This window comes from Hydra vulgaris, chromosome 04 (genome assembly GCF_038396675.1).
Source record: "Hydra vulgaris chromosome 04, alternate assembly HydraT2T_AEP".
NCBI lineage: Eukaryota > Metazoa > Cnidaria > Hydrozoa > Anthoathecata > Hydridae > Hydra > Hydra vulgaris.
The window spans coordinates 42,019,976-42,035,691 of record NC_088923.1 but is presented as its reverse complement, the minus strand read 5'-3'; the positions used below and the strand labels follow the sequence as shown (position 1 = coordinate 42,035,691).

General features: G+C 29.6%; 1 protein-coding gene across 1 annotated transcript; it reads left to right on the top strand.

Annotated features, from left to right (window-relative positions):
- Positions 1-282: 282 nt before the first annotated feature.
- Positions 283-963, top strand: LOC136079411 (uncharacterized). Its single transcript, XM_065795147.1, has one exon. It carries the CDS (start codon positions 283-285, stop codon positions 961-963), a length of 681 nt encoding a protein of 226 aa, XP_065651219.1.
- Positions 964-15,716: the final 14,753 nt, after the last annotated feature.

Sequence of the window (15,716 nt, the reverse complement as noted above, 5' to 3'; positions counted from 1 at the left end):
ATCTCTATCCAATATGACCTTATTTTACATCAAATGGACGTTAAAAGTGCTTATCTCCATGCACCTATTGAAAATGAATTTTTTGTCAGCCAGCCTCCTGGTTACGAACAAACAGAGAACAACAAGCAACTAGTATGAAAATTAAGTAAATCACTTTATGGCTTGAAACAAAGTGGTAGAAATGGGCAAAATGTTTTAAGTGACTTTCTTAAAGAAATTCGATTTGTCCAATCAAATGCTGATGCTTGTGTTTTTATCAAAAGAGACAATAATGATATAGCAATGATTCTAGTATGGGTTGATGATATAATTATTGCTGCCAACTCAAACCAATTATTATTCGAAGTGAAGAAGAAATTAAGTAGGCGATTTAAAATGAAAGATTTAGGACCATTGACATCATTTCTTGGTATCCAATTCAACTCGACTAACAATTGTGTAACTATGAACCAATCAGATTACTTGCAAAATGTTTTACACAAATTTGGTTTCTTCGATTGCAAATCAAGGTCAACCCCATGCGAGCAAGTTCCTAATTCATATCAAGATCAAGAATCAACTGAATCTAGTGACTCAGATATAAAACTCTATCGACAAATGGTTGGAAGTCTTCTTTATGCAATGACATGTACTAGACCAGATTTAAGCTATGTTGTTACCATTTTATCCCAGCACTTATCAAAACCAAATAGTGCTGATTGGACTATGATAAATCATGTTTTTCGATATATTAAATATACTTTAGACTATTGCTTAACCTTCCGGAAAGATGATGAATTGAAGCTTTATGCATACTGTGATGCTGACTGGGCGTCATCCTTTGAAGATAGACATAGTATATCAGGTTATTATTTTTCTTTGAGTAAAATTGGACCTGTTATTAGTTGGAAATCAAGGAAACAAGCTAGTATTGCACTGTCTACATGTGAAGCTGAATACATGGCAATATCTGCAACTTGTTAGGAAATGAGTTACCTATCTAAATTGCTAAAAGAACTATTACAAATAAATTTCGAACCAGTGAATCTTAGAAATGATAACCAAGGAGCCATCGCTTTGGTTAAAAACCCTATAAAGCACATGAAATCGAAACATATTGACATTCGTTACCATTTCGTACGAGAATTTTATCAGCAAGACCGAATACTATTAGAATATATACCATCAAACGATAACTACGCTGATATTTTTACTAAACCAGCGAAGAAGAACTTAATACAAAAGTTTAAGGAATTTTTATTCGGAACTTAGAGTGATATGTTGTCACGTTGGTGTGTTAGGTTTATTGACACCATTTTTGTTTACACGTTTTATCGGCACCGTATTTATGTGCCGATATTCTTAATGTTTTATGTTAGCCACAAGACATGTAGTTTTTATATAATAAAAAATATAATACAAGTGATATTGAATCATTAATTATTTCCTCCATCATGGACAATACGAAGATATCAACAAGTTCAACAGCTTGTGAAATCAAATCCTCTTTACATATAGCAACAGGTTCGTCTAAAGAAGACTTTTTCTGTTTACCAGTAGAAAGCGACGTAGTTACAAGTTCTGGTATTGAGGAGTTGAAGTTATATTAAAAATCACAGTCAAAAGAGTTTACTGTGTTATTATTACACCCAGCAGTATTAAAAGTTTTTTTAGAACTTAACACACCTCTTCCGTTGAGTGCTCCGGTTGAACGACTATTTTCGACAGGGTCTAATGTGATGACTAAAAAAAGACATACATTAAGAGACTCTCTACTTGAAAAATTAGTTTTATTGAAACAAGATAAAGTTGGTGTCTAAAATTTTTTCTTTGTTTTCTAAGTCTTTATTTTACAATAACACTTTTACAATGCTCATACTTCCGAAATAGCTAAAATTAATATATCAATTTATGTGTATAAAGTACATGCAGAGGCAGACTAGGCCGGCAGGACACCAGAAATATTAAAAAAAATTTTAAAAGTAATGATTAAGCAAAACACTTTAAAAAAACACCCGCTTAACGAAACAATATATCTACTCTTAAATTTGTCATAAATGTGCAATAAGTAATACCATTTACTATGTAAAAATAAGTTTAAAAAAAGGAACGAAGTAGGAACGAGTTCTATTTTTTGAGGAACGCGTAACAAGTTCTTTTTTTGATTAAGGAACGAGGAATTGGAACGAGTTCTTACTTTACGAAATGAACGGGGAACGGAACGAGATCTTTTTAAAAAGGAACTTTCCAAACACTGATATATATATACACATTTAAATATACATATATATATATATTTATTTATATATATATATATATATATATATATATATATATATATATATATATATATATATATATATATATATATATATATATATATATATATGTAAATATATGTATATATAAACATATATATAAACAATATGTATATATATATATATATATAAACATATATATATGTATGTATTATACATACTCATCTATAATTTCTTTTAACTCTACTTTGCCATAGGTTACACTTATTTATAGTTATTGACGTTAAACAACTTGAACATTACTTGCTTATATATATTTTTTTAAGGTTAAGCATGCACCTGAGATTTTTTTCATTATTTAGTTTAACTCGACCTCTTTCCAACCATTTATTGAAAGTTCTATGTTTTATATGGCTTCACTTGTATTTTTTAGAGTTTCAAAGAAATGTTATGTTTCAACTTGCGGAAATAAAATACATGTTGCATGATAAAACTGCACAGTTCTCTAATGATCCAAAAAAAGTTTTAAACAACGTAAAGTTCAGGTGTTTTGAAAAGAAAAATTGCAAATGGAGATATCCAATACATCACTTTTGTATGTATGAATTTAATCTTTATAGTTTAGAGATCATCCATAAATTACGCAACGCCAAATTTCATCAACAAACAAAACCAAAAAGATTATAAGTTTTCTCTCGCAGAGCCTCAAGCCATATAAAAAATCAAAACAGCTATTAAGTTTAATTAAAACCGCCGCGTAAAAAAGCTTAACATCTTCTACTCCATTAAAAAAAAAATTTAGCGTTGCCTAATTTATGGACAATCCCTTCTATGTTATATATTATTAAAAATTTTTTAAAAAGTTGTCATGAACATTCTTAATGTTTAAATGCATTATTTCTAAAACAGTTATCAATTGGCGGTAAAAATCCAGCTGATACAATTAAAAATATTTTGCTAATTATAATAAATATTATAATTATTATTAATTTTTATAATTCAAAAAAAAGTTTGAATTTAGACATTTATATTTGACAGTATGACATTTATCATCTTTTTTATATATGTAGGCTGACAACAGACACTTCTTTTTGTCGGAATGCAACATGAATGGTCTAAAGAAGAAAAGAAAGTTTAAATAGTTGATAAGTCTATGTAATGCTATCACTGGTATTCTCATTAGCTTATTGTTGTGTTTGATTAATTTTCAAAATCAAAAACGATGTTTTAATAAAAAAAACATGCTATGGAACATGACATGTATTTAAGTATATTTTATTATATGATCTTATTGAACTATGTATTGTTGTTTTTATTAGATGCTGCTTTAAAGTCAAATAAAAACTTAACCAAAATGGATGCCATGCATCTTATTGGGTGAGTAATTAGACATTCTTCTGACCATGTAAAGAGAACATCCACTAATATCGATATTGATCAATGATGGCTTAATAAACTATAATCAACTGGTGTATTTTTTATTTATTTTGCATTTTTCAGTAATTATCTTCTATTTATAATATACTATCGATTATTCTTTGCAGAAGGTATTAGTTTTTAATTTGGAAAGAGGAACTTTGTTTGAAAATTATTTCTAATTTTATGTAAAATTATGATTTATTTTAGATATATCAAATTACACTTTATTTACTTTGATTTATATACCTTCCTTTGCCAAAATTAAATCAAATCTAAGGTATGTAATGTATATCATTGCATTTTTATATAACTTTAAAAAAAATGTCTTGGTAAAATTACAACGGACGTCAATAAAAGGACGTCTTTAGGACGTCTGAAATAAACGCCTTTAGGACGTCTGAAATAGACGTCCTCAAGTCTTTAATTTGAGACCAACTAAGGACGTCTTATGGACAAAAAATTAGAGAATTTATGGACATCCTTAGGACGTCCGTATGCCCGCTGGGGAGCCTGTATCCACAAACAAATAAACAAACATAAAAATCCTTAGATTTGAGTTGTGGTTTGAACCCCACCTCTGGGCAAGTTTTGCGATACCGGTTGAGAAGGAGTAGTGAACTTCCGATTAAATGCTCATCCGTTGTGCTTTTGGATAAGACTGCAAGGACTTCTTGGGACACCTAAATATTATTAAAAAAAAAAAAAATTGAGTTCATAAAAGAGTTGTAGTTATGTAAATCTATCATAAAATATTTTTAAAAAAATATGATTTTGGCTATTTTTATTCACCAGTTGCAATTTTTAGTTACGATAATTTTTATTTAGAAAAGAAAAGAAATCATATAATTTATCCACCTCCTCAAATGGGTTCTATTTGATTTCCGTGTAGGGTTACCCCAGTAAATACAAAACGTGCTTAGCACGTCATAAAAAAATACAACTTAAAACAATAATACAACTTAAAACGTTTTTTTAAACGTATTTAACACGTTTTGTGCTAACTGTGACTGTTGTAAATTTTGATCACTAGTTTAGATCGCTTGATATTAAAAATACACAATTATATACTTATAAAGAAGGGTAAACCATGCAAAACAAATTAATGAATGACAGTATAAATTTCAGCAAGAAAAATCTTTAACTTTAAAAAATAAAATCAGACAACCACGTCAAAATGTAAGGAACTACTTTTAAACTTTCTCAAATAAAATGTTTCTTTTTCTTGTACTTTCAACTCTTAAAATCTTATGAATTTTTAAACTTATGAATATCTATTTGAACACAACACAGAAATTTGAAACCTAAAAATTATCCAAGATTTAATTTAAAATTTAACTAAGGAAGCATTTTTCTTATATTATTTGAAAAAACTTTTTTCAACAAAATTAAAATACATTCCTTAAAAAAGAAAACTTATTAGTAATAGGCTTGCTTTTTTGAGTAACATATTTAAATTTTGTTGAAAAAAGGTGCTTTGTATTTTAGACAAGGCGCTTCTAAGGCTCAGAGTGTAACAAATTCATTGTAAAAGATAATTTATATTATACTTTATATTATGCAGAGCTATTTTATTCACGATATTTTAAACTTATCAATCTGTTTTTTTAAGAATTTACCTAATTTGTTCAAGTACGCTAAATTTACCTCATCAATGTGCCGAAAGTACCATGTTAGGTCAATAACTTCGTTATTTTTGAATATTTCATAATATTCATAAGCACCTAAAAGTTCAGAAATCTTAAGTCTTTTTTTAACTTAAGTATTTTTTATCTTAAGTTTTTTTATATTGTGAATATACTAGCATCGGATATGTATAATTTATTCGCATTATAAAGCCAATGATTGTCTATTTATAAAGAAATAACTCAATGCGTCAAAACTTCTTTACCCCATATAATATAAAACCAAAAACTAAAAACCAAAAAAAAGATTAGCTGTATTAGATTACCGCTATAGTGGTTAGTTGCAAAAATTTTTGCTAAAAATTGAATAAATCATTTATCAGAGCAAATATTCAACTTTTTTGTTTTTCTTTTTTTATAAATAAATTATCTTGATTATCAACGTAAATTTATTTTAAAAACAATTTTGTGAAAATCTTCCGCAATTTCGATTCATCCGTAATTAACTCTATTTAAAGTATATAAAAAATTATTCTGAATAAATTTAAATGCTTTTTCGAATGTAAAATTAAATAAATTAAAATAAAGAGCAATTAATAAATTCTATCAAAAGTAAAAATACCCTTACTACCTTCAACAACGGAAGTAGTACTTAATATCAAGTACAAACCTAGAGACAAAAAAAAAACTTAACACCGAAAAATCTTTATCAAAACCTTAAAATTTCAAGACAATTTTAATTTTACTTTTATTGTTTTTGTTTTAATAAATACTTTCCTTGTTAATTAATTATTAATTTGTTTAATTTAGTTAAATACAATTGCGCAATACGATGTTTTTGTAAGAATCAGCTAGTAACGGTTAGTAATTAACTAGCAACGCACTCAGTAATTAAAAAGCTAAATTGTTTTAAAAATAAATTATTAAATTAAATTTAATTATATATTTTTGCTGATAAATATCATTTTATAAAACTTGGTACAAGTCGTGTGCACTTTAAACTCTAAATAGAGCTATAGAATGCATTTACGTGTTTGACAGAGAAAACAGATTTTTTTACTTAGCAGAATTTTGAAGAAAGTACTAAAAGACCTTTGAAATTGACTGAAAGGGAACTTATTATAAACATTATTATTATAAAGTATTAACTTTTTAAAAAATTAATATGGTATTAAATGAAATAAAAAGCATAGCTAAATTTTGCTATTAGAGAAAGATGGGAAAAACTTTTTCCTTGTTCCTCTAATAGTTTATTTTAGCGGTGAATAAATTAAAATATTTACAACAATCCGTAAAAAATTCATAGACCTTTGAAAAATCATAAATGTTCGCTATATATAAATTACCAACGAAGATGTGCTGCACCTATATACTAACAGTCTCAAGATACTCGTGCACATCTGCGACACAAGTATCATACTTTAAGAACATAAAAATAGAAAAAATATTAAAAAATAAAATATTAAAAAATAGAAAACTAGAAACAAATGCGAAGAGAGTTGCTTTCCATTTATCGTTTAAAAATTCTCTTTTAGCTGATTTAAATGTTCATCTAGTCAATTTTTGACAGAAGTCGCGTCAATTACTATTTGCGGCAGGGTATTCCACTGCAACACAACGCAGTTCGTGAAGAATTTCTCTCATGACATGCAATTAAGTACTCTTTGCTGTGCAAGTCATTGATTATGATCACTCATAATATACTTTGACGACAAAGAACAATTGAATGGTGCGTGAAAGTTTATTTCATCGATTTCACGCATATAACACCAAAATTAAATCACCTCTTATTCTTCTTTCTTGAAGTGTCGTAAGACCTAACATGACTCTTCGCTGCTCGGCGGTGCAATGCTTAATCTCAGAAATAATTTTTGTAGCACGGTTTTGAACTTTTTCTAGGGCTTCTATGTCTGCAAGTTGGTACGGCAACCTCGCTTGAATAGTGTATTCTAAGTGACGACGAACATACGTAGTGTACAGTTCTTTCCACAGTGAAAATCTACGGCTGCGGAAAGTTTTTTTCAGCCTCCGCTTTAGTTTACCGCAGCTGCTGAAACTTGAACATTGAGTTTAAGATCATCCGAGATAAGAACTCCAAGATCTCTTTCTAAATTAGTAACTTCGATTGCAAGTGACAGACTGTCTGGTACTGGCATGAAATAATCTCGTTTTGATATTTTTATTCTTCAGCCAGTATGCATGACTTTACATTTTTCAGTATTAAAGGTCATAAGCTAGCAATTAATGGCTTTGTCTAAGTCTCCTTGCAGACTGTCCGCGTATCGGTTGGATTTTATGACGCCAATATCTTTGATGTCATCAGTGTAGAGCTTGATCTGATGTTCTAATTTGTCTAGAAGATCATTAACGTACAGAACAAACAATAATGGACACTACACCGAACCTTGCAGTACGCCGCTAATAACGTTTTTCCAATATGATGTTCGACCTCCGATTATGACTCTCTGCTGCCTTACTGAAAGCCATGCTTTAATCCAAAGGTCCTCTTTGATTCCGTAGTTTTGAATTTTGTTGAGAAGTCTATTGTGTAGGACTTTATCAAAGGCTAAGCAAAGGCCAGATCCGTGAAGATTATCTCTATAGCGTATCCCTGGTACATTGCTTCTGTTAAAAGATCAAGTGTTTCCTGAAGATTTGCCAAGCACGACTTTTTGAAAACGAAACCGTCTCGGTTTTTTGATATAAGATTGTTTATAACACAATGATTTAAAATCTGGTCTCGAAAGAAACTTTTAGCGCTTCCAGTCGTCTGGCACCTCACTTATAGAAAGTGAAGTCTGCAAAATAAGGGAAAGTGGAACGGAAAACGCCGCTGCGCACATTTTGAGTAGTCTTGAATGGACGCAGTCGATGCCCATCGTCTTATTCCCATCAAGGTTTTCACGTCGTTTCTATACTTCTGTAATAACAGATGTTTTCTGATTAAAACTTGTTCAGTATTATGATTATGTTTTCCTTGGTCGTTTGAACTTTAATATTGATTATTTAAATAAACAACAAAATAGTTAATGGAACTTCGGTTTTTTTCTAATTTAACGGGAAGACTTCTAGAAGATCTTAAAGATCTTCTCATGCCCTATACAATGTTTGAATTATCTAGTAACAAATGAATGCGTAAAACTACAAAATAAAAAAGTTTAACAAAACAACAATAATAAAAAAAAATTATCAGATATAGAACAGAAAGATGTTTCCTATTGAAAAGTTTAGTTTTGTTTTTGGATGCAGGATGAGTTAACTTAATAGAAAAGTTAATATTGGGATTTACACTTTTAATCAAATAGTATAAAATTACACCGTTTTGGTGTTAATATAAACTCAAACGGCATTTTTTCAAACTTATTTAAACAACAAGTTTAAATGTGCGCCGTTTTGGTGTAATTATACACTCTGAAGATTAATTTTTAATAAAACAGTGTAAAATAATACTTTTTTTTTATTCACTTCATCGTTTTAAATCGGTGTAAAAATTAAATATTGTGGTGTTTTTTTCTTTTATACCTTTTCAGGTGGTAAAAAGTAGTAAAAAGGGATTTCCGTTAAATAAAAATTAATTTTTATTATCAACTAACTTTGTATAAAATTAGACTATATTCAACCATATATAACATGATGTGGTTTTAATGACAAAATACAGTTAAAAAGTTGATTTTATTGTTTATTAGTTAAGAAATTTACGAAGAAATTTAAGAAAGTTACGCCCATAGCAACCAAATTTTTTATTGATATATTTATCTAAGAACTAAATTTTAAATATTTGTTTTTATTTTTGGGTTTGTATAATTACTAAACTACTTAAAAACCAAAGTTGTAAATCTGTTAATGTTGTTACTTAAAATGAGTGTATTAAATTTTTAACTAAAATATTGTTTAACTTTGAAGCTTAATTTCTCAATTATTTTTTTGTCTGACTGCGAAGAGCAAATCATTCATATCTTTTTAACCAGATATTCAATTACCTTCAAATTTTCAGGGTTGTTTCTTTATAGATAGAACTGCAATACCTTACTAGAACTAACCTTATATTTTATCAAAAGTTTTTGCATTGATAATATCCTTAAAAATTAAAAGAGTTGTCATTTTAAAAATAATTATTATTTAAGGTTTTTCTAATACGGTTTGTTTGTTACTTGTAAAACTGTTTGGTCGATTCTTTTTTCCAATGAGCAAATAAAGGCTTTACGTTTTTTATAAACCAAGACCGAATTGCTTAAATTTATTTAAACAATTTATACTCATTTTCTTTTATAACTTGCGATAGATTAGGTTTATTATATTAAACAATCCCTTTTAAAGTATTATGGCAAAATTTGTTATAACTGTTTTATGCACTTTTAAAATTGAATTCGCTATTCAAGCACTTATTATATGGGGTCAGTATTTTATAAAAAACGCGAAACCTGAATTTGCTCACTGGAAAAGGTCAGCGCAAGAAAGTATTACTCAGAATACGATCAAAGACGAAATAAATTTTTGAATTATGCGACCCAGTGGGCACAGGACCTAAATAAGACGTCTTTTGAACGTTCAAAAGACGTCCAAAACGTTAAAAAGACGTTTAAAAGACGTCTTTTTTACGCCCTGTGCCCACTGGGGAATGTTGAAAAGCTTTAAAAATAGCTGTTTACAAAAGTTCTTTTGTCGTAAACGTGATAAGCGTATTGTAACTTCACCGTGTTTTGAAACCAAAGTTAAGCCTCACAGAATGTTTTAACTGAACTAAACTAAACCTTTTCTGATATACTATTTACTGGACGGTTATATAATCCACTAACTAGCTATAGCTAATAAATATCGATTGGACAACAATTGTAATAAAAGTATTTAACTAAAGTATTTTTTCTAAAAATTTAAAACAAGATTTTCTCAACTTAGTTATACTTCATGTGACATAATAAATAACTAAGTGTGATAAAGTTTGACACATAACATGTGTGAGATAAGTTAAATTAAGGTTGTTAACTGGTAAGCAACATCCAAGTTTTACTTAAATTAACTTGATTATACATACTGAATGAAAATAAGAATGTTGCGTTAAAGGTAAAAAAAAAGTAATTAATATATCTTTTTTGATTGATTTTATTTACATATGTTTATAGACTTGTTTCTATTATTACTATTTTTTTTTTAGTTGAAAATAGTATTAAATACAAAAAAACAAAAAATTTTAAGACATACTGAAAAATTCAAGGTCAAATGTTATCATTAAACCAACTTCAAGTATAAAAAAAAATGCATGCTGAAGAAAATTCAGATTCTAATATGAAACTGGTAATAAATGGTATGTTTGAGCAAAAAGGAAGTATAAAAAAGTTCCACGTTCAACTATGCAGGCCACTATTTATGGAAAATCTAAAATAAGAGCATAACCAGGGAAAAAGCCAATTAAAGGTGATCTTGAAAAAAATATTATGCGGGTCATTGTGCCCAAATGGGAATTGGTTTTTGAAAATGAAGTTTATTGAGTTTGCTGCTAAGTAAGCAAAAAAAAAAAAAAAACCAATTAAATTTTAAAAATATTGAAAACTGGTAGCAACTACTTAAAAAGAGGCATGGTTGTGCAAGGCTTCGTTGTCCAAAGCCAACATATTCTTTGCCACAAATATGACAGGAGGAAAATTTTAAAATATTTCAAATCTTTGAATAGGCTGATACTAAATAAGAACTTATTTAACAAACTAAAATGTATTTGGAACATGGATGAAACATGGTTACAAGTAGATCATACCATATGGTTACAAGTAGATCATACCAAAACGTGTTGTTGTAAGGAAAAGGATCAAAATGTATTCAGAGCCAAACAAGCGGCAACAAAGAAACCATTACTAATATAGCCTGTATAAATGCAGCCGGTCATATCACCTCATAATTGTGAATGAGCAACATTGAGTGTTTCTTGCTGGGCTAAACAAGGTTTTGCTAAGTTACGGTTTGAAAAATATTATTTTTCAAATATTAGTTCTGCAAGGCCACAGATTTTAATTCTAGAAAGACATGAGACGTAAAACTTCCAGTTCACATCAGCAACTGGTGGCAGCCTTTGGTCAGGGCAGTTTTTAAGCCACTAAAAAAAATGTATTCTGATGTCTGTCAAATAAGGACGAATAAAACTACCCAGGGGATACAGTTTCACATTCTAAGTTATTTGGTTTATTTTCTAAAGTGTAACAATATGATATCACAACAATGCAAGAACTCAACCTCTAGTAAAAATTGATTCAATTAATTATACTATTCGAGACAATACTGTGGATATTGGTACAGATGTAAGTTTTAAAGAAGTAAAAGTTAATCAATCAACATTAGTTAAAAAAGTTTCTTTTGATAGTTTATTGGTGCTTCATGGTTTGAAATTGGATGTATTTTTTTGAATTCTTTTGAATAATAAAAAAAAACCTCTCACAACACATCAATAAAACTCAAGTTTTCATTTCCATGTTTTTTTTTCACATTACAGTCTTACAACACGTAGCTTAAAGAAAGCTGCAAAAAAAGAATTAAAATATTGAAGATATTGAAAATTATCAAGATAATGAAGAAAGAAAATGATGGTATTTAGCAGTAAGTTTTTTTTAACTTTTTTTTGGGGTTTATTACCTGTACTTAGCATAAAATTAGTTAAATTGAATAAATTATCTTCATTGATTTTTTAGTTTTGTTTTATTTCTAAATAATTGCATTATAATAAATAAATTTCCAGTGCTCTATTATTCTGTTTCATGTGTTTCCCATTTAAGGATCATTGGCCAATAAATGGTTAAGACATTTGCTAGTATACAATAATCCTAAATTGAAATTTGATAGTTACAACAATCCTAATTGATAGTTACAATAATCCTTATTGAAAGAGAAATATTTCTTATAAAAATGTGGCCAATAATTGGCGAAGTTGTTTGCATTTTTTTTAACCGAATAAATGAAGCTTTTGTGTAACCTATATAGGAGAGTACCTTAATGAATAGGACAGTTTTCTTGAAATGCTCTTTTTAATTTGATAAAGTTGTTTTATATTGAAAACAGTTTGATGACCATTAACTCTTGCAATATTACATACTTTTGGTAAAAAGAACGATTTATTAGACCTGGTCATTTATCCCATTTATTTTGAACTACTCATTGAATGGGAAAAATAAATTATTGAATGGGACAAATATAAAAGATTGAAAAATTAAATGAGGTCAGTAATCAGTTTCAAGTAAGTTAAGCAGTAAAGGTTGTTTCTACCACTTGGAGTGCCAAAAAGGCAATGCATATGGTATGCATTTACGCAATAGGAGCGCCAAAATTTTTATTTTAAGGAGTCATAAAGTAGGTATAAAAATTTTATAATTTTCAGTAGGTATTCTTTTTAGTAGTAATTCTTCCTTGCTCACTGACGGCTCGATTTTACGAGCGAAGTACAATATTTTTTTGACGCCATAATGTCCTGTAGGTCTATGAACGTGCTCGATTTCTTTGGAAGATAGCAAAGTACTAATAATGTTACTTGCTGCCATTTCAGAAGGTTTATCAACCAATTTTAACCAACTATTAGACACTCTAGTAAGAGCATCGGCCAGGTTAAATTCCGAAGCGACAAGCTAAATAGCTACTTTGAGTTGGTATTCTTCCACTATATTAGCAAAATGCTTGAGTCTTTTTCTTAACAGCATTTCGTTTGAGGCTTTTGTCCTCAATTTAGATTTTCCCGAGAGTGTGTCGATAACCCAATGGAATACCGCTTTCAAATCCGTCCAGATGTGTAAAACTTCCATTTTCGAGTTAAGGCCTATAGTTAGTCCTTTAATTACAGCATCAAGTTCGGACATGTTTATATGTGCTGTTTCTGTTTCCTTAACCAACAAGCGTTTTCGATTATATTGCCATTAACCTCGACAACCATGCCTAGTGCTCTTGAACTAGCATCTACCCAACTTGTCGCCTGACATTTTTGTCAGGGCGTTTACTGTTCTTTTAACATATGACAACGCTACACGCTACAACGCTACAAATATCTTGCCATTCTTCCGCACAAAAAAAAGATATTACGTCTTGTTAGCGAATTTGGAGTTTCACAAAAACCGTTTTCTCTTCTCCTACACACCTTTTTTCTTTCCATTCTGACTTGTAAACCAAGAACTCTTGCTCCATCGGATACGCAGTCCGCCGGCTTACAATTAAGCCCATAGATTTCCAAATGATCAAGTACGCGACGAACAGGTACTATGTCTTCATTAACAAAAATATCATCAATTTATGATGACGTTTCTTTCCAGATTGTTTCATCTTGCGATAGCACTTTGTCCAATACCGCTTTCGTTATGATTTGCACAGTGTTTAGTTCGAATCTCAAACGTGTTAAACAAAATCTTTGTCCACGGAACACAACAGTTTGGTAACTCCAGAGTTTCTCATCGATTTTTAGTTGCATATAAGCAGAAGATAAATCAATTATCGAAACATTTTTTCGAAACCGTCTCCAGTCTTTAAGTTTGTCAGCACACGCATCTGTGTTTGCAGTGAATGCTTCAATACGCGTGTTCAGCTCCCTGAAGTCTAATACTGGTTGTACTTTTCTTTTGATTCGCTGCATCACTGCCATGAGAGGAACCAAACCCTTTATTGGACCGTGTTTCTTTAAATTGTACATGTGTAGCCATTTTTTCTCTATCCACCCTTCAATTTCTTTTTCAGAATCGTGTTTTATGCTAGCAGGGATATTGTATTCAGCAATCTTTTTATCTAGAGTTTCAGGTTGAGAATTATTATTGCATTTCCACGCAATTATCCATTCTTGATTTTGTTTCTCAAACGAAGCTGTAAAATCCCGAGCTATTATATTCGTATTACTGACATCTTTTGAAATATTACCTCTTAGTTCAAGTAAACATGATTCGTTTCTTCCCATAAAACAAACATCCCGAGTTGCAGATATTACTCCACCGAATGGCACTATTCCATCTATACCCATCAAAAAACGGTAACAAAGTGGTTTGAAGTCAACTACAAGTGCTTCCACAAAAACTTCATTCCAATTAGATGTGACAATTCTAGTTCGGCTAACGCCTTTGGACTGTTGTTGTTGTCCATTAACAGTTACCGCGCTGACTATTTCCTTCGTAATTTTTGGCGCACATTTTTTATAAATGATATAGTTAATATAGTAGGTAACGCCATTATTGATTGTTTAAGGAAAGAACTAGCGCAAACATCTTCTCCCTCGGCGCATTTTTTGCACACATTTTTTAAGTGTCCTTTCCCTTGACACGAGTAAGACAAAACATTGCTTGTCTCACGTCTTCGATCCAAATTGTTTCGATTATCATTTCTTCGCATATGACAATCTCTTGCAAAATGATTGGGGAGTTTACATTCATAGCAATTTGGTTGCGCTTGATCTTCAAACAACCTCGGCTAAGCACGTCTGTAGTTTGCATACCAGTTCAACTTTTTCCAGCCATTTTGCGACTGATTGTTGATCGTTTCCACGAAACTCCGAAATTAACTTTAAACCAACTTTAATTCAACATAGCCGACATTTTAGCCGAAATCGCTTGTTTCTTATCAAAAAGAACATTATAAGTTATGCGTAAAACGCCTCTCTTAACGTTAAGTTATGTCTTAACGTTAAAGTTATGCGTTAAAAGTTAAAGTCTTAACGTTAAAGTTATGCGTAAAACGTCTCTCTTAACGTAATTCAACATAATTTATATACTAATTCTCTTAATATTTACAATTATGTCTTTATATTATATACAAATACGTCTATATACATATACAATTATTTGCGAGTAACTCAAATCGATCGTTAGCTTTTAAACAATCATTAACTATAATTACATCTTACAACAAAATACTTAAACTCAAGGGATTTCATTAATTAAAATATTTAAACTAGAGGGACAATTGGAGTTGAGCAATTTGAAAAATTATACCATGAATTAAAAGTAAATCCTTAAATATTTTTTACGTTGTCATAATTATTTGTGATATAACGAAATATCATGAGTGCTAAAAAAACATACAATTAAGATTTACAAACGTAATAAAAGCTTTCGTTGATAATACTATAAGAAAAACAACATGTTGTTTTTGCTATATCTTGTAATTAATTTTACAGTATTTTTTATTATATATTTTGTTTTGTTATATATTTGTCATCAATGTTACAGTGTAGCTCTAAAGAGCTGAAACACAATCAACAATAAAAACTAGTTTTGTAATGTTACCATCGGCAACTAATGGTTATACCATTAAACAATAGAAATACATCATTATTCGTAAGTATTTAACCGAACAAATTAAAAAACGGAACAGGTAAAATGAAAGTTTTGTATTTATGTCGTTGTTCAAATAATTCAGACTTTAAATGAAATTCGGCAGAACTTAGAGACATGCAGCGTAAACACTTTCAAAACAAAAAGTGTTTCTTATTGTA

What these genes read in the sequence shown, in the direction of transcription:
- LOC136079411 (XM_065795147.1), top strand. Translation starts at nt 283, where the DNA reads ATGATTCTAGTATGGGTTGATGATATAATTATTGCTGCCAACTCAAAC.